The sequence below is a fragment of the Hemiscyllium ocellatum genome, chromosome 2, assembly GCF_020745735.1.
Source record: "Hemiscyllium ocellatum isolate sHemOce1 chromosome 2, sHemOce1.pat.X.cur, whole genome shotgun sequence".
NCBI classification, from domain to species: domain Eukaryota; kingdom Metazoa; phylum Chordata; class Chondrichthyes; order Orectolobiformes; family Hemiscylliidae; genus Hemiscyllium; species Hemiscyllium ocellatum.
In genome coordinates, this window is record NC_083402.1 from 27,158,234 (window position 1) to 27,186,193 (window position 27,960).

Here is a 27,960-nt window from a genome sequence, read left to right on the forward strand (position 1 = left end):
GCCTGGATAGGGTGAACATGGAAATGTTTTTACTGATGAGAATGGTCATCCATTGGTAATGCTATAACCAAGTAATTCAAAGGCCTTGATAAATACTCCAGAGATGCAAGTTCACCATGGCAGCTTGGGGAATTCCAGGTATTCAGCAGGCACAGCCTTGGAGTGAAGGAATGACCACTTAGAACTGAGATGAGTAATTTCTTCAACCGGTGAGTGGTTAATTGGTGGAACTCATTGCCACAGGAGGTTGTGGAGGCCAAGTCAGTGAGTATATGAAGACAGAGATAGATATGCTCTTGATTAGTAAGGGGGAGTTAGTTATGGGAAAAAGGCAGGAGAATTTAGTTGAGAATCCTGTTAGGCATGATCGAATAGTGAAGCAGACCAGATGGGCCGAATGGCCTAATCCTGCTCCTATGCCTTAGGTCTTATCTACTGCAAAGCAATTATATCTTTCCTGTAATGTGATGACCAGAACTGTGCACAGAACTCCAGCTGTAGCCTAACCATTGTTTTATATTGTTCCAGCATCGCATCCTGCTATTGCATTTAACACCTTGCCCACTGATGGAAAACATCTCATAAGCCTTTTTTACCACTCTATCGCCCTACCGTTCCATCTTCAGGAATCCGTGGAAATGCACATCAAGATCCCTCACAACTTCTACCTTTTTCAGTAGTCTCCCAGTTATTTTACATTTCTTTGTTTTTGTTGTCCTTCTAAAACACAGAACTTTGCTCTTCTCTGAATTGAATTCTACTTGCTTCTTTTCTGCCCACTCAAGCAAGCAACTGATATTTTCCTGCTGTTGATAGCCATCCTCTTTAATATCAACTACATGGCCAATGTTTGTAACATTTCCATATTTCCCAATCTTGCCTGTCACAATCTTGTTCCAGATTTATTAAATCATTTAAATTCCCCAGCTGCCATTGTACGATATATGAACTTGCAAGTTTGGAGTCTTTATCAAGGACTTTGGATTACTTGGCCCGTAGCATTACCAGTTAATGACCATTCTCATCCAGAAACTAACTTATGGATGCGTCCCTTTTTCATCTGCCTTCCTTGATCGAGTCATCAGTTGAAATGGCAGTCAAAATAAAATGAGTTCTCTAAGGTATTCAAAGAAAACTGCTACTGGCTTTGGGCACACATTCTTTCCTGCTCAGTTAAGCATATTAAAATTACAGACAGTAGAAACAGAGCAGAATATTGATAGCTTAGTCACAATCAATTTTAACTGACTGCCCACTCAGTTTCTGCACTGTTGCTCAGGTTAAAATCATTCCAGTAATTCTTCTGGTTTTACTCTACGATTTATGTTTCTCTTGACGATCAATGGAAAGGATTTTTCTTTTATTGTTTACCTTCATCTGCATGTAACCAATATATCTCACAATTACATGAATGGATTCAATAAACTAGAGAAATAGATAAGAGTATGGCTCAGTAAAGAACTAATTAGTCGCTGTCAAAATGTAGTTTTAGGTTCCGAAATCTTTCAAAGGATCAATTCATTTTGGTAGATGGGGAGACTTGATGTTTATTTTTATAGTTGTCTTCTGCAATGGAAAATGTGTCACAAATGTGAGTAGAGTTTTCAGAGCAGGTTGTTGGACGTTGTTTGTCCTGAAGTCATCTTAGTGCTGAGGTGGATACTCTGAATAATAAATAAAGTTCTTGGTTGTGCTTTGTGTAGTTCCAAAACATCAACCAGTCAAGGCATTATTGAACTTAGCATTGTGTTCACATAACATAGCCGAGCGATGTGTCACCTGTGGAGTACTGTTCTCCCTGATTTTGAACAAGGTTTGAAGTTATTTTTCCTTTGCTATGTTTGCGCTCTCTCACCCTTTTCAGGCTGCAACTGCTGTACAGAGAGCCACCCATCACCTCACCTCACCTTTTATAATATATGATTTGTTTACAGCGAAGCTTGAATGGCCATCTGACAAACTGAGTGTAGTTTGTGCAAGTAGCCTCAAATTAAACCAGGCACAGCTGTAAAAAGGTATTGGCCAGATACATTAAAAGAGCGAGCTATGAAGGATGTAATTTCAGTTCTTCCATGAAATATTAATCAAAAGCTTTTGTAATAACAGCCACTGATGGGCGCCCCATGACAGTATGACATTGAAAAATAGTGAGCAAAGTATATGCTTTGTAATCAGGTTGCTGCTGTCCATAGAAATCTGAAATCTTTTAGCTGCTCTATAACTTCCACTTTGTATTCCTTGTGGCTCGAGCTGTGATCTGCTCGATATAGCATCTGTACCTCACGCATTAAGTGGCCAAGTAGAGCATAATCAATCACTAAGCCTCTTGTTCCCAGTCCTCCCCTTAACTATGGTCATTGAGCTCTGTACAGAGACTGTGCAAGATTTTGCAGTTAAAAATAAAAAGAAAGTACAGCTCCTCTCCACCTCCTAATAAATTGCTCTTTTTATGCGGTTGACATGCCTCTTGTCTCCTCTGAACTATAACTGCAGCTCACACGGGGTTACCGCAGGACACAAAGTAATAGCATTTTTTTTGCTGGCTTTCACTGGGATGCCACGTGGCAGTATTCAATAATAGATAACAATTGGATCGGTCAGCAGGATGTGCTCCCTGTTTCATTGCTTTATGCACTTCCCAATCATGACCCAGTCCGCAAAATTACTTTTTATTTAAAATCCATAATTCGTGGCTTGAAAAAATAAACTTTTGAAGAACGTGTTCATGATAAGACAAATACATTTATCTGTGGTTTTTTTCAGTGGTAGTTTGTCTTCCATTCACTAAGAGAACTGGGGTAAAATCTTTCTTGGGTAGAATCTCCCCAGGCCTTCAATGACGTAGGATATAGCAAGGAATGTGGGAGAATTGCCTGAAGAGTTGAGTGAGACCTTTCTTGACAACAAGTTACCTTTGTGAACTAAATTTCAGGCCATCAAATTAAGATTCTCATCAGTGAATAGTGAGAGGTTGTTAGCATGGATTATCATTCATTATCACCTCATTATTACTAAACCTTTCCTCATTAGTATGCACGCTCTTCAACCACTTGTCAGTCAGGATCTTGACATGGAAATCAGGACAGGTATCTGGTGACAACCAAAATAGAAATTGCTGGAAAAGCTCAGCAGGCCTGGCAGCATCAAGGGAAGAAATCAAGTTTAATGTGTAGTGACCTTTCCTCAGAGCTGGTACCTGGTGACTCCAGCTTGCTGCTTACTTCTCGAGACCTGCACCTGAGCATCTGGCACTGACATCCCAGGGCACACTCCTGGGGAACAGTTACATGCCCCCCCCCACGTCCACGGATGGTAGGATTCAACATTGGCCAGTCCATTTGCACCAGCACAGCATATCTCCAATCCATGTATGGGTGTGTTTCTGCAGTGCCATGCTGCATTTTCGAGCACCAGCAGTGGACTGTACACTACAGGACATTAAGCACAGGACACTGTACCCAGCTCACATATTAGGACCAGGCTGCATCTCAGGGCTGCTCACTTGGTTTCCTCCCCTTCACTCGCCTGGCATCTAGCTCAGTGCTCGGAACATTACACTTTTATTTGCCTTGCAAGGAAGGATTGAGTGAGGTGGAAATGGGGGGCACAGCTCTGACAGGGAAAAGCGGTGAGGTATCCTTGAGCAATTGAATAGGAGGTAACAGCTGTGCAGGGCTGGTGGTGTATGGGAATTGGGTGGGTGAGAGCGTGTGAGGGAACAGTGCAAGTGGCAAAGCATGAGGCTTGATGGGAGGTGGATGCAGTAGCAGAGAATTGTAAGTGTGAGGGAGCAAAGAGAGGTTACCAAAGCAGACAAGGTCATTGGTCTTCTTTCATGCTGCTGAGCATTCCTCCAAATACTGAGACCACACTAACATGGGCAGCAACCTCAGACCTGATAGGCGGGATCTGTTGTTGTGGCCTGCTTGGGAATACTTCCAGATGAGAATCGAAGTAGCATTAGACAAAAGAGGCACCATGGGGGAGGGCGTGATGGATATTTAATAGCACAAATTTGGGATAAAAACAAGAGAAAACTTGTGACGCCTCAAGGAGAGAAATCCTCAGTGAAACACAATAAAAGCAGCACTTTGCCACAATATGGTAAGATTCGGTCTTCTCCGTAGCAATCATGGTTCAATCATGTCTTGCATTCAGCTGTCGTTATCATATGATACCAAGCTAAAGAAGCACTCAGCAGTTCATTGTTTAGGAATTGGTCTTGGGAATCATTCCAATAGTCCACATGTAATGAATGGTGTGACACTTGGAGACCACTCAAATACAAACCTTTGACCGTCGTGAATACTTCCTGCTCATCAAGAAGAGGGATTTACAATCCCCAAAGTAAAGTCCGAGAAAATCCACTTCTGCATTTCTTCTTTGAAAGGGTAAATTCTCAGGATAACAGATCTGCCTTTAACACCTGGAATTCATTCTCACAATCCAATACAGACATTCTAAAGCACCTTTGGAAAGCCGGCTCCTAGTCAGATCTGTTTCATCAGGGGGGAGGAAGGTTCCGGAAGCAAGTCAGATCTGAATGGTGGGAACCCAGCCAGATGAGACATGACAAGGTTTTGCACTCTTCAATATTGGAGCATTTACTGTGAGAGTCAGCTCATGCTGTTCTCTGTTGTCTCTCATAGCTACCTGAGGGAGTGATTGGGGTGGGAGAACATTGCAGTCAGAAATATGAAACAGAAAGGAAAGTTGTGAGAGACAAAACATCATATTCACTTTTTATCTTGCATTGTTTGCATTTTGTAAGAAATATCTTCTTAGTCTGAACAGCTTACTGTGCAACTGGGCCACCATTTTCTGTCAGCTTCATGGATGGATCAATAACACTTGCTAAAGTTTTGTAAAAGTGTACTGCAACTTCAGGCAAGGAGTAGGTGCACAGTTGAGCCCAAATATCTAAAATTTAAAGCTGTGTGGGATTAACATTTTGACAACAGCTTTCTGTTATCTATCTCACCACTGACTGCTACTAAATAATGTTGTTTCTGTGTTTGCACAATAGATATAAGGTGAAGTAAAGCTAGGTCTTGTGCATGTCAGATTAAGTGCCAGTTTAGTCGTGTGCTAACTGGTAATTGCTATAAATTAACCTCCATGAAAATGAGCTAGTATCCATCGGGAGTCACATTTCTTCAGCTTTTAATTACTGTTGGGAATTTCACACGTGACTTTGGGCTGGTTGGGGAAATAGCCTGGCTCAACAGGCCAATCTCCATGGGAACAGCCCCACAATGAGCAATCTTTCCTCCAGAGGGCAGGGTCATCATTGAGCCAGGGCTGCCACCTCTGGAGGCAGTTTAGAGGCAGCCACTCAGTTAGTGTGTGCCAACTCAGCTGCTTCCACACCTCCTTCAGTTCACTAAGATGTTGGCCAAGCTCTATAAAAGGCTGTTATGGCCCTCGCCCTTCACTGGCACTGAAGGCTCATCCATATCTCAACTCCATCCCATGCCAGTCTACAGCTATTTTTCTATTTTCCACTATGAATGGATCTTAGGAAATATTTTGAAATAATTAAATTAGCTTTTAACAATCTAACAGAGCCCTCACTCATACACAATACAGAAAGAAACTCCAAGTGATAAAACCCATTCAACAATTTTTAATTCCCTTGCGTGGCCCATCGGTTCAAATCATAAAAACAACATTTCATTGAACAACCGCATCAGAAACAGTTAATTCTTTAGTAGCCTATTAAAGCTGTTCTGAAACTGTGTTGCTGGTTAAAGCACAGCAGGTTAGGCAGTATCCAAGGAACAGGAAATTCGACGTTTCGGGCCAGAGCCCTTCATCAGGAAGGGCTCTGGCCCGAAACGTCGAATTTCCTGTTCCTTGGATGCTGCCTAACCTGCTGTGCTTTAACCAGCAACACATTTTCAGCTCTGATCTCCAGCATCTGCAGACTTCACTTTTTACTCGAATATATTAAAGCTGTCCATCAAAATGTGAATTAAGGCACTCTGTTAGATAAGTGCTTCTGCACATTTGAAACTCAGGCAAGCATTATTCAGCTGCAATAACAACATGTGAGAAATGTCAATAATTAAATCTATTGAAATCACAGAAGGAGATGGTCACATTTTCCTTAAGTTACACCAGATCACCTATCAATGTAAACAGTACAGCAGTCAGCGTTTTTGATTGAAAGGTGCAGTCTGATTGATTGATTGTTTTTAACATGTATTAACAGCCAGGTATTTGAATATCTCCAGATATTAACACTTAAACAGACCTTAATGATATTTAAAACCAGTTACTCCACCTTCATTCATTTCTGCCAGCCTGGGTTAAGGCCTTGGGATCAGCGAAATAGACTCCGTTTGGACTGAGGACTCAATTCAAATGACCCTGTTGATTATAGCTGTCCTACCTGAGTGATCTACACCCCAGCCCTGCCCTCTCAGGCAAAAATAGGGTATCGCAGACAGGGCAGAAATCCAAAACCCCACATCCAGGTCCCACCCACTGGTTTTCAAGGCCTGTGATGACAGGCCAATATCAGAAAAATACAGACCTTATTTTCAATCCAAATTTCTCTCTCTTATGTTTATTTCAGTCTTTCTTTCCCTCCTTTATAGTCTAGATTTTCAGAATAGGAGGTGAGTGGGAGCAAGGCCAGAATCACAGTCACCAGTTTCCCAACTATACACCCCCTGCAGGAACTTTTACTAGAGGGTGTGAGGGGAATCCATTGAGGATGGGGAGCAGGCAGCAGGTCTGACTACACATGGTTGGTAATTAGTCCAGCTTACTGTGAGGCATTTAAAATGGCAGTTCAAGAGGAATGATGAGACTTTTACCCATCAGCCTGGAGGTCCCACAGGAAGCAGGGTCCAGCTGAGATGCTAGTATGTAGCTGGCTGGAAGCAGATGGAGGGTTCCAGAACTCAAGGCAGACCTATGGGTTAGGGGGAGGTGATGGCCTCATGGTATTATAAGTGGACTGTTAATCCAGTCCAGTTATAATACCACGGGGCCATCACCTCCAGAGACCCAGGTGAAGTTCTGAGGACCTCGGTTTGAATCCTGCCAGGACAGATGGTGGAATTTAAATTCTGGAATAAAATTCTGGTGGAATAAAATCTGGAATTAGGAGTCTAATGATAACCCCATGAATCCATTGCTGATTGTCAAGAAAAGTCCATCTGAATCTCCTTCAGAGAAGGAAACTGCCATCCTTACCTGGTCTGGCCTACAAATGAACACAGGAGGTATGGTTAGTAAGTTTGTAGATGACACCCCAATGTTGGAGATGTAGTGGACAGCAAAGAAGGTTCCCTCAGAATACAATGGGATCTTGATCAGATGGGCAAATAGGCTAAGGAGTGTCAAATGGAGTTTGATTCAGATAAATGTGAGGTGCAGCATTTTGGGAAAGCAAATCAGGGCAGGACTTATACACTGAATGGTAAGGTCCTGGGGAGTGTTGCTGAACAAAGACATCTTGGAATGCAGGTTCATAACTCCTTGAGTCTCAGGTAGACAGGATAGTGAAGAAGCCATTTGGTATGCTTGCTTTTATTGGTCAGTGCATTGAGTAAAGGAGTTAGAAGATCATGTTGCCACTGTGCAGGGGATTGGTTAGGACACAATTGCAATTCTGATCTCCTTCCTATCAAAAGGATGTTGTGAAACTTGAAAGGGTTCAGAAAAGGTTTACAAGGATGTTGCTAGGGTTGGAGGGTTTGAGCTATAGGGAGAGGCTGAATAGGCTGGGGCTGTTTTCCCTGGAGTGTCGGAGGCTGAGAGGTGACCTTACAGAGGTTTATAAAATCATGACGGGCATGGATAGGGTAAGTAGTCAAGATTTTTTCCCCAGGGTAGGGGCGTCCAAAACTAAAGGGCATAGATTTAGGGTGAGAGGAGAAAGATACAAAAGGGACCTAAGGGGTAACTTTTTCACACAGAGGATGGTGCATGTATGGAATGAGCTGCTGGAGGTAGTGGTGGAGGCTAATTCCAGATTTTATTCCACCAGAATTTTATTCCAGAATTTAAATTCCACCATCTGCCCTGGCAGGATTCAAACCCAGATCCCCAGAACTTCACCTGGGTCTCTGGATTAACAGTTCATTTACAATTTTGAAAGGCGTATAGATGGGTATATGAGGGATATGGGCCATAGGCTGGCAAATAGGATTACATTTATTTTGGATATCTGGTTGCATGGACGAGTTGGACCAAAGGGTCTCTTTCCATGTTGTACATCTCTATGACATATATGTCCAGAACCTCAGAAATGTGGTTGACTCTTAAGTGGGTAATAGATGCTGGCCCAGCCAACAATGCCTTCATCCTGTGAATGAGCAAAAAAAAGCCCTCCCTGCTGACCTGCAGGTAGGAGCAGCCACGGACCACCCTGTAGGATGGCAGCCTGACCTATGCTCTTTGATCTATCTTCTTAAGCAGTCTGATAGCACGTACAGCCTCGTTCCATGAGGGAATGATTTGCACTGTCGTGTATTTTTGAATTATGTAACTGTGGACTTAATACACTGGCTTGTCCTCAGCTGTGCCTCTCGGCATCATGTTTTAAGAAGGATATGAAGATATTGTGGAAAGTGCGGAAAGCATTTTGCACCCTTGCTTTCATTGCTCAGATCATATTGAGGTTCTACAAGAAGTTGGTGGGCCTCTTCTGAAGTACTCTGTGTAGTTTGGGTCACCTTGCTATAGGAAGGATATTACTAAATTGAACAGGATTCAGAAAAGATTGACCAGGATATTGCTGGGAATGGAGGGTTTGACTTATTAAAATAGACTGGATGGGCTGAGTCTTTTTTTTACTGGAGCATAGGAAGTTGAGAGGTGACCTTGCAGAGGTTTATAAAATCATGAGGGGCATAGGTAAGGTGAACAGCAAGGGTCTTTTCCCTCGGGTGGAGGAGTTCAAATATCGGGACATGTTTTAAGGTAACAGGAGAAAGTTTTCAAAAGGACATGAGGAGCAACTTTCTCACACAGAGTGTAATTCATGCATGGAATGAACTGCCAGAGCAGTGGTGGATACAGGTACAATTACAAAGTTTAAAAGACAATTGTCAAAAGTATATGAATAACAAAGGTTTGGAGGGATGTAGGCCAAACAGCATAGGCAAGTGGGACTAGGTTAGTTTGGGAATATGGTTGGCATGGACTGGTTGGACCGAAGGGTCTGTTTCCGTGCTGTATGACTCTGTGAATGGTCTCAGTGATGAGGAACTTCAGATACGTATTTATGTTTGGGAAATTAGGATTGTTCTCCTTGGAGAAGTGACGTTTGAGAGGAGATTTGATCGAGGTATTCAAATCACAGGGGGTCTGTACACTGTAGACAATAAGAATCTCTTACCATTCATGGAAGGGTCAAGAGACAGAGGGCACAGATTTTAGGTAATCACCAAAGGATGAAGAAAGTTCTCTTGCCTTGGAAGTGGTTAGGACTTGGCCTGGTGTGGACCGGAGGCAGTGTTGTTTGAGGTTTTCAAAAGGGGATTGGATCATGATCAGAAAAGGGAAGATTTGCAGGGCCATAGGAGAGTGGCACTCGATGAATTGCTCCCTCAGATATCGAGCAAAGACCGAACTGGCTGAATGGCTTGCTTTTCAGCTGTGACCCTGCCATGATTCCAAGCCTTATGAATGGGTTTCAGTAATTTCCAATGTTCATTGCATATCCTACCAGCTTTCTGCTTCCATACATTCAGCGTACAGTATTGATGGAACAGAAAGAAAACCCAATAACACCTTTCAAAACAATGGCAGACAGTTATCAACTAGGAGAAAGTGAGGACTGCAGATGCTGGAGCTCAGAAGGGCTATGCCTGAAATGTCGATTCTCCTGCTCCTTGGATGCTGCCTGGCCTGCTGCGCTTTTCCAGCAACACGTTTTTCAGCAGACAGTTATCATCAACATCAGTACATCAACAAATTGTGCTTGTGGTGTGCTTTGATGTCCAAAGACCAGACATTTTTTAAGCAGATACTTTAGTCTGATAGACTTTTGTTGTAAGACAGTTTTATTGGGTCACTTCTCGCCTAAATGTCAACATAGCTGTGCTCCATAAGTGGTGCGTCGTGCTGATGAACTGATGTTTCGGCATTGCCAAATGTTGGTCGGGGTACAGAATGCAAGATAAGAGTTAGAAGATTGACAGTCCCTTTCAGGCCCGAGTCCAGCTCCCACTCTGTTACCTTAGCAGGGTGTAGACAGGCTGTCTATTCCTAATCACCTGGGCGTTGCACTGCTGCCTAAGGTGGATTCACCCTCGCTACAAAGATGCAAGAATTCAAGCTGTGATTTAAAATTAAAATTGCTATCATTTCTGTAGCTGGAAATCTGATATTTCCACCTCAGCTGCTGTTTTGTTCACAGTAAAAGTGTGAATGCCTGGATTGTAAAATCTGTCCAGCAGGCAACAAATGTTTTGAATGTAGAGTGAACTTAACATAGCAACGGCAAGTCTGGAGTCAGCTATTTCAGGAAGTGAGCCAACGTACAAACCCTCTCATTGATAGTGTCCTTTTAAAGTTGTGTAGAAAAATGAGACCTCAAGCGAAGCTTCTCTTGGCAGCTGAGTGGCGTATTAAACAAGAGGCAGCCGTGTAGGTAATGGAGACACCACTAACTGTTCGGAGGAGGTTCCCCAGTTCCAGGACGGGTGTCCCAGCGTGTGCCTCCTGCAAAGTCAGAAAACTGTGAGCGAGACTTGAGGAAAAGGATAGCCTAATGGATTTAATGGTCATTAGGTACATGATGTTTTGAGTGCAATAATCAGCGTGTGCTACAGTCTGTAAAATGGGCGCGAAAGAACATCTGCTCCGTAGAATGGGTTTCTGCCAACTGGAGTGCGCGTGTGTGGAATACCTCTGCTCGCACTGTGAAATGTGTTCTATTGCAACACAATGCAGGCAGCATGATCGTGTGCTCAACAAGCGAATGCCCCGCAAGTTGCCAAAACTGTTTCAATGCTTTTTACTCCGTACACGTGGGAAACGTCTGCCTTTGCTGCCCTACTTGGCTTGGTCCCACTCAGGTTCACCATCCAAACATAAGGGAACGTGATTTACATTTTCACCGTTCCTTTTTGCTTCAATTTATCCATTTCAGCTTTTTCTTTTGTTTAAAACTCAAGCCTTTCAACCGCTTCAAGCAGAACGGCTTGGAGGAGATGCGGAGTATGACTGTGCCAAAGAATGTGATTACCATCAGTGGAGGTGCAGAGTCTTAATACAATTGCCAGTCCTATCACTGCTCTCAGGACCAGGCCTCTGCATCTCCTTCGAAAACCACTTCGAAAAACAAATACTGGCGCAGTACTAGGACGTCTGACTGGGTTCCACAGCAATTGGGGTTAAGGGTACCAACGGTAGAGAGGTGGAAACTTCTTGACAAAGCATGTGCTCACAATTCAAAATGCCCTTCCGTCAGGGAGTGGAAGCATAGAGTCATTCGGCACAGAGCCAGACCCTTTGGCCCAACTAATCCATGCCGACCAGGTTTCTTAAATTGAACTCGCCCCACTTGCCTGTATTTGGCCCATATCCCTCTAAACCTTTCCCATCCATGTCCCTGTCCAAATGTCTTTTTAAAGGGTGGAATTATACCTGCCCGTCTCACTTCCTCTCACAGCTCATTCCATATACACACTACCTTCTGAGTGAAGAAATTGCCCCTCAGGTCCCTTTTCAATCTTTCCCTTCTCACCTTAAACCTATGTCCATTAATTTTGGACTCTCCCACACTGGGAATAGAGCTTGCCTATTATTCAGTGGTAGCTTCCAAGAAGGAGTTGGGGAAATATTTGTGAAGGAAAACATTTGCCGGGCTCTGAGGAAAGAGCGAGGGTAGCAGAATTAATTGCAAATCTCTTTCAATGAGACAGCAGAGGAATGGTGGGCCAAATGGCTTCCTGTACTGCATTGTTTCGTAAATGAGCAGGGTTGGCACTCAGTTGTCTGATGCTATAAATTTACCGCATGTGATCAGTAACGGTTTGATTTCCAACACCTTCGCAGCTTGACTTAACAGCTAGCACTGACCTATCTTTCATGTGCTCATTGAGAATCTGTGTTAGCAGGATGGAACTGTGATGAACAAGGGAGTCATTCCCAGTCACGCTCCCTCATTCATTCCAGGACTCCAGCCGACAAAGTTAGAATCGCACTGATGTATTTTTATTTGCACTTTTTTTCCCTCCTCACCTCTCCATACCCACTCTCTGTCCTTCCCCTTTCAGAGCAACCACCCGCCCAGCAGAGCCAGTCGACGTTACAGCCAGTGCCCGCTGTGCACAAGCAGCACCTGAGCCAGCAGCACCCTTCCATCACCTCACTCAACCGGAACTCACTGAGCCAGAGGAGGAACCAGAGTCCAGCCCCCACCGCTGTCCTGCCCAGCGAGCTGCCCACCACGCCGGAATCCGTTCAGCTGCAGGACAGCTGGGTTCTCGGCAGCAATGTGCCACTGGAGACCAGGTACTCGCGTGAAACCAACGTACGCGGTGCGCTACCGGCCGGAGGAGCCCGCTGTTTCGAACGAGGCAAGAGCATAGCATTCTGGCAAGCTCGGAATGCACGAAGCCAGCCAAAGGCTTTGTTTCTGTTTCGCGATGGCGCCTGGTTGACTGGGATTCTGGGGAACATCTTTACTCTCTGGTCTGCTGCTAATGGGTCTCCTTTTCACAGAGGCAGGATGCTAGTCCTGGGCTTTCAGCCCGCGTGCTGTTCTGTCACTGTGTCAGGAGTTGATTTAGAGATGTGGCAAGGTTCAAAGGTCAAAGGGTGCTCACACAGCCTCCAGTCTGAATTAGCTTAAACGCTTGAATTAGCAGCCTCTTGGTACCATTCTTTCATTGGATAATACAAGCTGGCATTTAATAAATAATAGTTAAATGAGTCTATTTCATTGCGGGATGATTTACTTTTGTGCAATACAGAGTGTTTAGAAAAACAGGAGGAGGCAACTAACAGACATGTTCGCCATTCAGTGAAATCTACATCCTAACTCCATTTATCTGCTTCTGTTCCAAATCGCTTCATACATTTTCTTAAAAAATACCATTGCTGCTTTAATTAAGTTTATATTGTGCAGTTATCCTCACTCACACACAAGAAATTGACTCCTCTATCACTACCCACTGGTATTACTGCCATTTATAGAGCTCACTGAACATTACTGTCACAAAATTACCCAGAAAATGACAAAGGCGGGATTTTTCATTTCCTTTCTGGTTACTGTTCAACAATGATATTTGTGGTTGCTTGATCAATGCCTCTTAAAATCACACCATTATTGAATCCAGGAAGAGGCCAAGAACAGAAATTGCTGGAGAAACTCAGCAGGTCTGGCAGCATTGGTGGAAGAAAGCAGAGTTAACTTTTCGAGTCCAGTAACTCTTCTGAAGATGCTGTAAAACCTGCTGAGTTGCTCCAACAATTTCTGTTTTTGGCCTCTTCCTACACTCAAGAATTGTATGATTCTAAAAGGCGTAAATCAGGCAACCAAGAATATCGCTGCTCAACAGTATCCAACAATTTCTGTTTTTGTTTTGGATTACCAGCAGTCACTGTTCTTTGTTCTATTATAAAAAGCAACAATTTGCCAGCTGGAAAACAAGTCACCCAATCTAATCCCACATTCCATCATTCGATCCATAATCCTGCATGTTGCAACTTTTCAGCTTCATTTCCAGGCAACTTCTTTAGATTCATCGAGGGTTTCATTTCAGGCAGCAAGCATCAGACCCGCACCACCCGATTGAGTGAAATAATATTTTGCGCACCTCCTCTCTAATCTTAGTTCCAATTGTTTTACATCCATGCCACCTCATCACTGACAGACTTGCTAAGATAAATAGGCCCATCCCCTCTCTGTTATACACGCCTCTCACAATTTTGAAACATCCCAATAAAATCTCCCTTCTTGTCATTGAATGAAAACCACCCCAATGTATCAGATCTTTCACCGTCACTGTATTTTCTGGTTCTGGGAATGTTCTTGTAAATCTCCTCTGTAACCTCTTTAGCACAATATAATCACTTTCCATAATAAGGTGACCAGATTGCATGCACTAGTCAGGTTGGTGACCTAACTAATGGTTTATACAGTTCCAGCAAATCAGTCACCTTCTGTACGTCAGCCAAAAAAGAGAGAAAGCATTCAATTTACCCTTGCAAACACTCAATTTACTTAATCTGCTGTCTTCAAGAATGTGTGAACATTATGGAAAGGCGATAGCCGAGAGATATTATCTTTGTAGAGAGAGGAGGAGAACTTCTTCAAGGTAGGCATCCTTGGATGATGAGTCGCAGTGGGGTTAAAATCAACTAGGGGAAAGTGAGGAGTGCAGATACTGGAGATTAGTGTTGAGAATGGGGTTTTGGAAGAGCACAGCAGGTCAAGCAGCATTTGAGGAGCAGGAAAATCGACATTTTGGGCGAAAGCCCTCCCGAAACATCAGTTATCCTGCTCGTCAGATGCTGCCTAACCTGCTGTGCTTTTCCAGCACCACACTGTCAACTCTAATCTCCGCCATCGGCACTCCTCACTTCCGCCTAGAGATATTATCTGTTATTCCAGAGACCCAAGTAACATTCTGGGGACCTGGATTCGAATCCCACCATAGCAGACAGTTGAATTTGAATTGGAAAAAAAATCTGGAATTAGGAATCTAATGATAACTGTGATCCCATTGTCAATTGTCAGAAAGCCCACCTGGTTCACTAATGTCCATTAGGGAAGGAGACTGCTGTCCTTACCTGGTCTGGCCGAAAGTGATTCTTGACCCCAGTTATGCAGGTGACTGTTAAATGCCCTTGAGGTAATTAGGAATGAGCAATAAGTTTCGGCCATAAGTAGTTCATCTCATGAATGAATTTTTTAAAAAGCCAGGTCCCAAAACACCTCTTAGTATTCTCCCATTAATTGTGCCTCTTCGCCCTTTTGACTTCCCCAAATGCATAATCGAATCATGACAGTGCAGAAGAGGCCATTTGGGCCATCCAGTCTGCTCTGACCTGTCCAAGAGGATCCACCCAGATATAGCCCTCACCCTATCCCATAACATTGCATTTCCTATGGTTAACCCATCTAACCTGCACATCCCCAGACACTAGGGATAATCTCGCATAGCCAATCCCCCTACCCTACACATCTTTGGACTATGGGAGGAAACCGGAGCACTTGGTGGAAACCCACTACAGGGAGAATGTGTAAATTGCACACAGGCAGTCACCGAAGTCTGGAGTTGAACCTAGGTCCTTGGCATTGTGAGGCAGTGTGCTGCCTAGCTACTTCTCCAAGTTAAATTCCATCTGCCACTTTTCTCTCCACCTGCCCAGTCCCTTGATACCTTCCAGCAATATACCGCTACCCTCCCACTGACAACCAGGAGCCAAATTGTATGTCATATTCAAACTTATTGATCATGACCTCTACAATTATGCCCAAGCCATTAACATGTGCCACAATAAGCAGGGACCTGTTTGCGAGCCCTGTGAAACCCTACTGGAAATAGGTTTCCAGTCACAAAAACCCCAGTCAACTTTTATCTTTCATTCCCTGCCACTGAAACAATTTTGTATCCAGCTTGTTCAATTTCCCTGGATTTCATGGGCCCTTTTGATTTTAATAAAATCTGCCATTTGCAAATTCGTGCTTTGCTAAAGTTCGTGGAGACCACCTGAACTGCACTACCCTCATCAGTCATCCTTTTTACTTCATTAGAATATTTGCTCACGTTACTCAGGCATGTTCCTGCCTTCACAAATCAATAATGACTATCTGTGATTAATTCATACCTTTCTAAGGGGCATGTTATTTCTGTCTTTCAGTATTGATTCCAATAATTTGTCCAATACTGAGGTCAGATTAACTGGCCTGTCATTATTTGATCTATCCCTTGCTCCCTTCTTAAGCAAAGATGAACCTGTCTGACTGCACGCAATGAAAGTAGTAATGAAGAGACAGCAAGAGGCAGAGAGGTCAATCTCCAACAAACTGGTGTTATTTGAAAGTGTCTCTTTAAAACTGGTTGTGATTTGTTTTTTACAAATTGAGACACTTCAGAGAGGAACTGCTGGGTTTTGAGAGTAACAATAGAACTCAGCCACAGCTTGCTCAGTGTCTGTTAAAAGAAATACGCCCGTGGTGAATTGTGAGTTTCTGCCTGGTCTTATTTGGGTTTCAACAGAGAGGGAAGAAGAAGTCTCTGGGTCAATAATGGATATAGGACTGCCTATAATTTGGAGCGGTAAATAGGCTCCCTTACCTCTAACTGACAGAATAATCTTAGGAAGTGAACTACAGCCTGCTTTCATGGGCACAGGGTGAACGGGGTCAAGAATGACAACTTATGCCCTTTGTATAGTGCCTTTAAAGCAATGAAAAGTCCCAAGGCATTTCACAGGAGTGCCATAAAGCAAAATAACATAAAGTTCAGAAGGCAAGACTGCAGTCTATTTAGCATTCCAGTATAGAAGCTCAGATTGTAGGATGCGTTGCTTTCTACAATGTTAAAGTATTATTTTTCTTAGTTAATTTTATTTCCCTGTTCTGTTCTTCCTCTTCCTGAAGATGATGAGCTGCAGCTCTCCAGGGTTCAGCAGCATTGAATATCTCATTAGCTGTGCTTCACAAACACAGGAGCCACTGTCGTTCGGCAAGATCCTTTATTGCACAAGAGGCATCACAGCCACAGCACAGCCTGTATGTCGATGAGCATCTCACTCACAAATTCCCACCAGGAACAAAAACCAATTATCTTTAATCAACTTATTTGGACATGTTGTGACATAGGGCCATTTTGAACCCAGACTGCCCCTACTCTAACCAGTTTACGATCTGCCAATTCACAGCCTACAACCATGGAAGATTTACAGACAGGAGGCTGCTTGGCCCCCTCATGTCTGTACCCAGAATTAACCCAAGACCACAGCAGAGACCCTGCGCACCCTGCCGAAAGGTTGGCCTGCCACTGCTTTTGGATTTGAATGAACATTTTGAACACTAATGGGTTAATATGTGCGAATAATTGATTTCCTGTAAGAGGCCTTAAAGACATGCACCAAGGCAGATTTTCAATTTAATGCCTTGCCATTAAATAATCCCCAGGGCTGAATGGAGAAATCATTTGCGGAGGATTTTGAACCTCTGACTGAGCCCATCTGATTTTCTGTCCATTAATTTAAGTGTTTCATTTCAGTGCTCACTGTCCAATTTTCCTCCGTGAGTCCAACCCAAATGATTACTTAATGGCCAAGAATAAAAGGGCAAAGTCTACCTGTCACATGTAATGCATAAGATGGAAAAGGATGATGGAGGAAGACGACATCTTCAAAGCAATGTGCCACTTTTCATTTTTTTCTGCTTATTGCTAGGATTCTCTTATAATTTGTCATCTGACCAATGATATTTCTTGCCCCCTCCCCGCCCCCCCTGTCTCCAATGCCTCTTCCCTCTTGCCATTTGCTTCCTTGCTCAGCATTCCTCCCAAACTATAAAAATGCATATTCTTCCATCTCCTGGCAATCCAGCTGTCTTAAAATCACAATTCACCAACTTGCTGAGTTTTTTCAAAGCCCAGGGAGACCTTCTAGCCTTAACCTCTGGCACACCATCACCCAATGTTCCTGACTTCCTTCAAACTTCGACCTTCACTGAGCCACTAATTCTACTTCTTCCATCCCCTCTTGTCCACCTACTAGTGTCTTGCTTTGTGAGCTTGACCCTTCACTTCCACTGTCACAAATTTCCAGAAAGGAAGCAGAGTGTTGAGCACGATGTATATGAAGCTGTTTGCAATCCTTTCCCACTGCATCCCTTTACAAGCAGTTCCACATTCACTGCGCTGGTCACACTTGATATGAGTAATTACAAGTGTGTGGGAGTGAGCAGTACGAGGGTAATTCATTCTTGGATATTCAAACGGGCATGCTACATCTGAGCCCTGGGACTAAATAACAGGCAATTCATTCTTAAAATACGTATTTGAATATTTCCAACGCGTTCAATGATAGAAATTAGTATGGTCAAATTATATTGGTTTGTATATTATTCAGTCTTTTCTGATGGCAGGGCTGCCTAATAGGATTCACAGGAGGGAATATGAGAACTATTTAGCAGTTCTCAAGCACGATTACAAGGGAATTAACAGCCTTGCATTTATTGTAAGGCAATTATTTAACAGTTCCAAAACAAAATTACAGGGAAATTAAAATGTATCATGTGTATATATTGTCTGTTTGCCATCTCCATTTAAAAAAAAAGCAATTAACTGGGATTTTCACACACTAACCAATGTGGAAACCAGTCAGAAAAAACACTGATGATTCATCCAGGTGCCCTGTCATTTCGCAGAATTGACTTATTTTGGTCTATTCTGCACTCTCAATATTTGATTCCTTTCCAAATCATGTGATACTCTCAAAGACTAGCTACCCCATTCCAGAGCCTCTTGGAGTGGCACTAGAGAGGGTTTAATAGTGGAAATACAACACTGGATGCTGATCCTTGAGTAAGCAAGTACCAAAAATTACACTAACAACCAATTGAAGATAATCAGTCAGGCTCACTTACTCTTGCTCGAAGCTGTGTACATTAATGTACAGGACCCAGTCCTCTGCAGGCACATAGGAATATATCCAGGTATTGTATCTTTTCACTTCAGCAAATGATTGAGGCCACATTATTTTCTGGTGCATTTCACATCTTGACCAATCAGAAATGTCCTGCCTTTTTTGAATTTAATGAAAAACAAGGGGTGACGTTTCCTTGGCACATTCTTCAGTCAATGCCAAACCAGTCAGTGTGTCCTCTTGCCAGCCAGTCAATGCCCATTTCTCATGCTGTATAAATTCCCGTTAAGATTTGATATTCTTGAAGTTGTGTCCTGACGAAGCGCAAGATAAAAACTTGTCAGCATGTCTCCTTCTCCGACGTTACTCAGATTGTGTACGACCCAAGTGATTCTCTGTCCGCTTTTCATTTCAAATATTCTGTGGATGGCCTTTTTTTCCAAATCATTGCATAGGAATAAAAGCTAGCATTTTCTTTGTGTTTGAACTATATTCATTTGTACGCCAAGTAGATGCTAATGCACATTTAAAAACAAATAATCGAGGAATGCTGTGCAACAGACAATTTTTAAATGTGAATTGAGCGACTGGAGAGTTCACTCTGGAAAATCAAAGTTAATTCCACACCGTTTCATTGATGTGCTGAGATGTGGGGTTTCACCTTAATCTCATTCTTTTTGAGCAATGGGCTCATCTCCCTGATACCTTCAAGTGAAATGCTGACATTGATTTCTGTTGCAGGGGTGTGGGCACTGAGTTATGCAGGTAGAGAAGGTACCAGATTCGGTCTGCATTGAAACACACTAGTCAGAGCTGGGATAAGGAGGCGATTATACTTCATTAGACCTGGGTGAACCCGAAACTGCACTTGATGTCCATGTACATAAATCTCTGAAAATTGCCACCCAGGTTGGTAGTGCTATTAAGAAGGTAAATGGTGTGTTAGGTTTTATTGGTAGATGGATTGAGTTCCGGAGCCATGCTACAACTGTACAAAGCTCTCGTGTAGCCTCACTTGGAGTATTGTGTGCAGTTCTGGTCGCCCCATTACAGGAAGGATGTGGGAGCATTGAAAAAGATGCAGAGAAGATTTACCAGGATGTTGCCTGATCTGGAGTGAAAGTCTTATGAGGAAAGGCTGAGGGACTTGGGTCTATTCTCGTTGGAGAGAAGAAGGCTAAAAGAGGATTTAATAGAGACATACAAAATGACTAGAGGTTTAGATTGGATAGACAGTGAGAATCTTTTTCCTAGGATGATGTCATCTGCTTGTACGAGGAGGCATAGTTGCAAATTGAGGGATGATGGATTGAAGACCGATGTCAAAGGCAGGTTCTTTACTCAGAGAGTGGTAAGGGCATAGAATGCCCTGCCTGCCAGTGTAGTTAACTCAGCCACATTAGGGGCATTTAACCAGTCTTTGGATAAGTACATGGATGATGATGGGACAGTGTTGGGTGATGGGCTTAGATTAGTTTACAAGTAGGCGCAACATCGAGGGCCAAAAGGCCTTTTCTGCACTGTATTGTTCTATATTCTAAGAATATTGGAATGCAGAAGGCTGGGGAAATAATGAACTACTGACCAAATTTGGCAGTATGCTAAATCTTCCACAAAACCTTCTGGTGGAGAAAGGAAATCATAGAACCCGTACAGTGTGGAAGCAGGCCATTCAGCCCTTTTGAGTGCAAACCAAGCTGCCGAAGAGCGTCCCAGCCTGCCCCACCTCACTCCCCTATCACGCTACCTTCCCCATGGCTAACCTACACATCCCTGGACACTATGGGCAAATTAGCATGGCCAATCCACCTCACCCGCACATCTTTGGACTGTGGGGGGAAACCAGAGCACCTAAAGGAAAGCCGTGCAGACACGTGAAGAATGTGCAAAGTCTACACAGTCACCCAACAATAGAATCGAACCTGTGGCCTTGGTAATGTGAGGTAGCAGGGCTCACCGCTCAAGTCACTGTGCTGTCCATTGATCTAGTAATTTTTGTAATGGCTAGATGGAATGTAGCAGTTGGTCTATCATACCAGTACCAACTCATTGCAAGACTTCCCAATCAGTATCACTCACCTCCTCTTTCCTCGTAGCCTTGCAATTCTCCAATTAGTCTTAATATACTTTTAAAGGTTATTATTGCATTTCCTTCCACCTATTTTTCAAACAATTCAGATCAGAACTCACTGAAATAATATATTTTTTCTCATCTCATTTGTTTGAAAACATAATTGTGTGTATGTTGGACAAGGCATCTGCTATTTCTTTGATGCTTCTCAATATCAAAATCTTGTCAACACAAATAAGGCTCCCTCACCACAAATAGTCATTTGGACATAGTGAGACTGTATTCCAGTCAAATTCATTGGTTTCAAGAGACAGGGCCATACGGTCTGGAGAAAAGAATAATGAAAGAAAGGCTGTTCATGGGGCCATCACTAAGGATTAGGTCTTAGCTTTATAATTTTGACTCACTACAGGGAGGCCTGTTGATTGTCTGGAAAGGTTTCTGAAAGCATGTCATCTCAAAGAAGGAGGTCAGAAGGTCAAATCAGTCGAGGTAATGTTCACAAAACTTGCGGTTTGCACCTAAGTTCATAGTAACACAACATCAAATCAAACTGTATTTCCTCAGGGCAACACAGCAAGATGCATGGATCTTTGAAAGATGTGTGAATCTTCTCAACACTTTCACTGACCATCCCACCCATTATTAACTAATGACCTTAAACTTCAATTTTTAATTCTTTAAGGTCTATAAAATAAAATGCAACATTGAAAACAAAGCACTGCATCATTCAAGATGTGGCTCATTTGTGTTCATCTGATGAACTCTTTTGTCGAACCATCCTGGGTGTCTATTTTCCCTTCTGAAATGGAGCTATTTCCATTTAAACTCTGGGCATTGATCAGGCGACCAATGAGTTATTTTGCAGCAAATAGTCTGTGTAGGTTAGCTGAAAGAGAAAGGGAAACGTACACTTAATGGTTGCTTACAGTGCTTGGTCAATTTTGTGTTTAAGTACATCACGGTCTACATTTATATGTGGATGCATGAGTTTTAGATGCTTTTGTTTTTATAAAGCAATCAGTTTAGGGTGATTCGCAAACATTAGCAAACATTTAACAAAACCTGTCAAATTTGGGGCATAAGACACACCGTGTCAGAAATGAAGGCTCAATGTGTCGATATTAGAACAGTGAATCTCTTTAAGCAGAGATTTATTTGTAACCTCCCTTAACTAAAGTGTTCTACAGTATCCAGTGCTTTGTTGGTCATCCATGTAAGTTTCAGGAAGAGCATAAATGATATGGGATTAAAGTTGTAATATCTGCACCTCCTGCTGTTTTATTAGTGATTCCTTCAATTTCTTTGAAGTAGTAGCGCACTTTATCTCAAATTACTGTCAAGGTTGCTGACTTTTGACAAGTCCCAACTGAGAGCCTGATGGGATGACGTCATGGCATGACCTCTGAGATTAATATTGCATAAGAAAAAGATTTACTTCTAATTAAATCATTAAATCATTGATGCCTCAAAATTATAAGTCACATTCTGAAAGTCAGATTGATATTTTAGAAATGCAAGGTAAATCCATTCACAATTTGCACTGTGCAGAAAGTCCTAGTTGCTGTCTGTGAACCCTGCTGAGTTTTCACCATTCCCCCAGACCTCCCCCTCACTGAGGACGAACGATCAGTCCTCAGCAAAGGACTCACCTTCATCCCCCTTCGCCCACGCATCAATTAATTTAATACACGCAGTGACGTCGAACACTTCTGCCGCCTCCGCCTCCAAGCTTACTTTCACAATCAGGACTCCTGCCCACCTTCCGAGGACCCCTTCGCCCGCCTCCAACATACTCCATCCACCTGGACACTCAGTGTTGGCCTATTACCTGCCCTCGATCTCTTCATTTCCAACTGTCACCAAGCCCTCCGTTTCTTCCTCTCCCGACGTCCTCAACAGTAGCCTTCCACCGACACACTCATTTGTTTGGCCAAACTGGTCCTCACCCCTGAACAATTTCTCCTTCAAATCCTCCCACTTCCTCCAGACCAAAGTGGTAGCCATGGTAGCTATGCCTGTCTCTTTGTTGGCTACGTGGAACAGTCCATCTTCTGTAGTTACACTGGCACCACTTCCCACCTCTTCCTCCGCTACATTGATGACTGCATTGGTGCCACCTCATGCTCCCTCGAGGAGGTTAAGCAATTCATCAACTTCACCAACACATTCCACCCTGACCTTAAATTCACCTGGACCATCTCTAACACCTCCCTCCCCTTCCTGGACCTCTCCACCACCATTAATGACGACCAACTTGACACCGACATATTTTACAAACCCACCTACTCCCACAGTTACCTGGATTACACCTCCTCCCACCCTACCTCCTGCAAAAATTCCATCCCGTATTCCCAATTCCTCCGTCTCCACCGTATCTGCTCCCAGGAGGACTGGTTCCGCCACGGAACACACCAGATGGCCTCCTTCTTTAGAGACTGCAATGTCCCTTCCCACGTGATTAAAAATGCCCTCCAACGCATCTCATCCACATCCCGCCCCTCCGCCCTCAAACCCCACCCCTCCAACCGTAACATGGACAGAATCCCCCTGGTGCTCACCTTCCACCCTACCAACCTTCGCATAAACCAAATCATCCGCCGACATTTCCGCCACCTCCAAACGGACCCCACCACCAGGGATATATTTCCCTCCCCACCCCTTTCCGCCTTCTGTGACTACCCGGTCAGGTCCACGCCCCTCAACAACCCACCCTGCCATCCTGGCACCTTCCCCTGCCACCGCAGGAATTGCAAAATCTGCGCCCACACCTCCTCCCTCACCTCCATCCAAGGCCCCAAAGGAGCCTTCCACATCCATCAAAGTTTTACCTGCACATCCACCAATATCATTTATTGTATCCGTTACTCCCGATGCGTCTCCTCTACATTGGGGAGATTGGATGCCTCCTAGCAGAGCGCTTTAGGGAACATCTCTGGGACACCCGCACCAATCAACCACACCGCCCTGTGGCCCAACATTTCAACTCCCCTTCCCACTCTGTCGAGGACATGGAGGTCCTGGGCCTCCTTCACCGTCGCTCCCTTCAACCCCAGGGCATCAATCTGGACTTCACCAGTTTCCTCATTTCCCCTTCCCCCACCTCAACCCACTTCCAAACTTCCAGCTCAGCACTGTCCCCATGAATTGTTCCACCTTCCTATCTTCCTTTCCACCTATCCACTACACCCTCCTCTCCGCCCTATCATCTCCATCGCCACCCCCATTCACCTATTGTACTCTATGCTACCTTCTCCCCACCCCCACTCCCCTCTCATTTATCTCTCCACCCTTCAGGCTCTCTGCCTCTATTCCTAATGAAGGGCTTTTGCCTGAAACATCGATTTTCCTGCTCCTCAGATGCTGCCTGAACTGCTGTGCTTTTCCAGCACCACTCTAATCTGGAATCTGGTTTCCAGCATCTGCAGTCCTTGTTTTTACCTGTCTGTGAACCTTTATTTGTTGCCATGAACAAATAAGTATATGAATGATAGCCCAGGAATAGGCCAGCTGGCCTCTCAACCCTGCTTTGCAAGTTGATAAGATCAAATCTGATCTGATTGTGATCTCAATTCTACTTTTGTGTCTGTGTCCAATATGTTTCAGCTCCCTTGTTAGTCAATCGTCCATAACACTCTATCTTAAAAGTATTCAAGGAGCTGCCATTGTTGGCTGGACCAACATTGTTTGTACATCCCCGATCATCCTAGAGCTGTTGCTGTGGGTCTGGAGTCACATGTAATTCAGACCAGATGAGCGCCTGGTCTGAAATTTCCTTCCCTAAAAGATATGAGCAAACCAGATAGGGTTTTAGGATAATTAACAGTGACTACATGCTCACCATTGGACCAAATAGGTATTGAGTTCAAATTTGACCATCTGCATGGTAGAATTAACATATGGAGTCCAGATTACTCATTCAGTGACATTAACCACTGCTTCCCCTACACACCGAGTTGTCCTCCTTTTATGCCTGTCACAATTCCTCAGCTTTTCAAATGTGAAAATTCTCACCCACCTGCTCATATTCCCTCCATGGCATCACTGACCCTTTGTCTCTTTTACCACCACCAGACCGAAAACTCATTGAGACCTCTGCACTCCTGCAAGTTTGCCCTTTTGTACGTCCAATCATTATAAAAACCTAACAGGACTGGACAGGGTAAATGCAGGAAGGATGTTCCCAATGACCAGAGAGACCAGAAGCAGGGGTCACAGTCAAAGGTTACAGGGTAGGCCATTTAGGACCCAGGCAGTGGTGTGAGCCTGTGGAACCCCTTACCATAGAAAACAGTTGAGAGCAAAGCATTGAATATTTTCAAGGAGGAGTTAGATGTAGTCCTTCATGCTAAAAAGGATCAAATAATTGGGAGAAAGTGAGAACAGGTTACTGAGTTAGATTAGTGGTGGAGCAGGCTCAAAGGACCAAACAGCCTTCTACACTTTTCTGTGTTTCCATATCGCCTATCCCTGTTCTAGCAGTTTTTCTTATATGACTTGCAGTCAAATTTAATTGAGTAATGTTGTAATGGAGCAACATTGGATGCTTTGCAACATTAAAGGTGCTGTGTGAATGCAGGTTCTCCCAATGCAGAAGCTGACATTGATCCATCATCACCAATGCAGATTATTTGTTCATTGCTCCATTGTTCTTGGAACACTGTTGCATGCACATGGCCACCACACTTCCAACAATACAATAAGAACAATGCTTGAAAACATTCTTTGTTTGTAGTAAAATGCTTTGTGATTATTTGAGGCCAAAGGATGTGCTATATAAATGATAGAATGTTTTTCTTTTGGCACTAAGAAGTGCCCAAGTGGAGTTAGTATTGACTCATCTTCTGGATTCCTGTCTCGCTGTCTGTCTATAATTATTTTCCCTCCAGTTGCTATTTCCTCCTGACAGCATGCCGAGTTCTGAATTCATCATGGGTCGCCCACAGACAGACCCTTGTCTTTTCCCATCAGTGCATCAATACATCGCAGCCCTGGGCAAGTACTCAGATAAACTGCTTCTCACCACCTGCTTTGAAGGACAACTAAAGATAGGCGGTGAATGCAGCATTGCCTCATTCTGAGTACAATATCTTACCCTGCCCTTCCAACCAAAACCTGCTGGGAAGGAGCAAAGTGCAATTTTGTGAATCTCTTTTAGTAACAAATTTGTCAATTTTTCTGTTCATTCTTACTCATCATTCCAACTTCTACATCAGCCTAAGTTCAGAGGTTTCTACATCCCTTCACTTTGATGATCTTGACAGGCCAGTGATTTGACACTGACTACAGTTTGAAATGAGAAATTATTTGACCACAATATTTTTGTCTTATTTGTTGAGTTTGTCTCCACAGGGCAACTGATCTGCTGTTTGCAAGTAATTGTAATACAGTATTCTTGCATTGATGATGATTTCATACATGACTCCAGCAGTTTTAATTACAGCTTTAGATGGTTGACTGTGGTGTTTTTTGTGAGATAGCCTTAATTATCATTGATTTCATGTTTAGGAACTTATTATTGAGATTTCTCAGCTGATGCATTGATCTGAGTTAAGGTTCAAACTTATTTTGTCAGCACTCTTACTTATACTGTGCGCTTTCATTTTTGAACTTAATGTACCTTGTTTTGCATTAAACAATTGCAACAGATTGACTTCTGGTGGTATGTAAAAAGGAAACTATCTTCATTTTCTTGATTTTTTTTAAATTGCCATGATGCTAGATTCATTGTGTGTTGGGCAATATGAGGGACCTGAGATATACGGAGTTCATCAGGTATTTTTGTTCACTACCAGGATAACTCTTGGCTACAAATCCTTTTTCACCATGATAAGAGTTTGATTCACAGTCGGAAAGACTTGTTACAGTCCATCCAAAGTTTGGCACCAAATCGACTGTATAGTTGAGGTGGAGACAATTTGGTCTGAGATCAAGAAATGTTGAAAGTTGCTCTTTTGAGCTTAAGGTTACATAGGGCACAGTTGAGGGAAAGTGAGGAATTTCTTAATAAAATCTGAACTTTACCACAAATTTGGGGAAGGAATGCTTGAGCATGGAACTAAACACAGGTGAAGGTAAGGATTCCACTCGCCACCACTGAAATGAATATAAGCAAAGGAGAGCAGGTCTGAAGCTAGGAATTCTGCAGCAAATAATTCACCTCTCCATGAAACCTGTCCACCATGACAAGGCACAAGTCAGCAGGATGATAGGATATTCCCCACTTACCTGGATGAGTGCTGCTCTTTTGACATTCAAGGAACATGAAACCATCTAGGAGGAAGCAGCTCATTTGATTTGCACCATATCCACAAATGTTAATTCCCTCTATCACCAACGGTCAGTAACAGGAGTGTCTCTAGAAAGATACACTGTAGAAATTCACTATGTTTCCTTCGGCAACATCTCTGAACACTGGACCATGCACATCTAGGATCGAGAAGGGCAAGTGCAGTAAGTACATGGGAACACTATCACTTTGCAAGTTCTTCTCCAGGCTACTAACCGTCTTGACTTGGAAATGTATTGTTGTTCCTTCACTGCAACTGGGTCAAAATCTTAACATTCCCTCCCTAACAACGTTCTAGGTGGACCGATGTCAAATGGATTAGGGTGATTCAAGCAGGACCTTTGCCTTCTCAAAGGCAGTTAAGAATGGGCACGGTAATGTCAAACAGTGAAGCCCATGTCCCCTGAATTAATGTTTATAAAAATGTCAGTTCTGAGAGAAAGCCCTTTGGCCCTCATCAAAGATATCCCATCCCTTCAGTAAGGACAAAGCAATACATCCCTTTTTATGAAACTGAAATGTCAGAGCCTTAGGCTATTTGGCCCATTTGAGTCAACTCCTCCATTTAAATAGATCATGGCTGATATCGTCATTCTGAACTTCACTTTTCCCCATAACCCATGATTCCTTTCATGATTAAAAATCTATCAGTCGCAGTCTTGAATGTATTTAATGATCCAGCCTTGACAATCTCCTCTGATGAAGAATTCTGTGCATTTACTACCATCTGAGTGATGGTTTCTATCCTAGCTGGGCATGATCCTTTACTCTGAGATTATGCCCTCTGGCCTGGACTGTCCGACAAGGCAAAACAACTTTTTTGTTCTTACCTTGTAGAATCTTACATTTTTCAAAAAAGATTTCCTCTCATTGTTACAAACTCCAATGAGTACAGGCTGAACTATCTCAACTTCTCCTCATAAGACGATCCTTCCACACCCAGGATCAACTTTGCGAGCTTCTTTGGATGCCTCCAAAGCTGATATACCTTTCTATCAGTAAGGGCCCAAAATTGTTCATA

At 43.2% G+C, this 27,960-nt stretch overlaps 1 protein-coding gene across 8 annotated transcripts in view; it reads left to right on the plus strand.

Moving 5' to 3' along the window:
- The window catches only part of LOC132822044 (teneurin-3), an 822,914-nt gene that overhangs the window by 580,530 nt on the left and 214,424 nt on the right, over positions 1 to 27,960 (plus strand). For all 8 annotated transcript variants that reach the window (XM_060835055.1, XM_060835070.1, XM_060835085.1 and 5 more), the window contains one exon: positions 12,243 to 12,480. In XM_060835055.1, the coding sequence (XP_060691038.1) occupies positions 12,243 to 12,480 (238 nt within the window). The remainder of the gene's footprint in view (positions 1 to 12,242; positions 12,481 to 27,960) is intronic.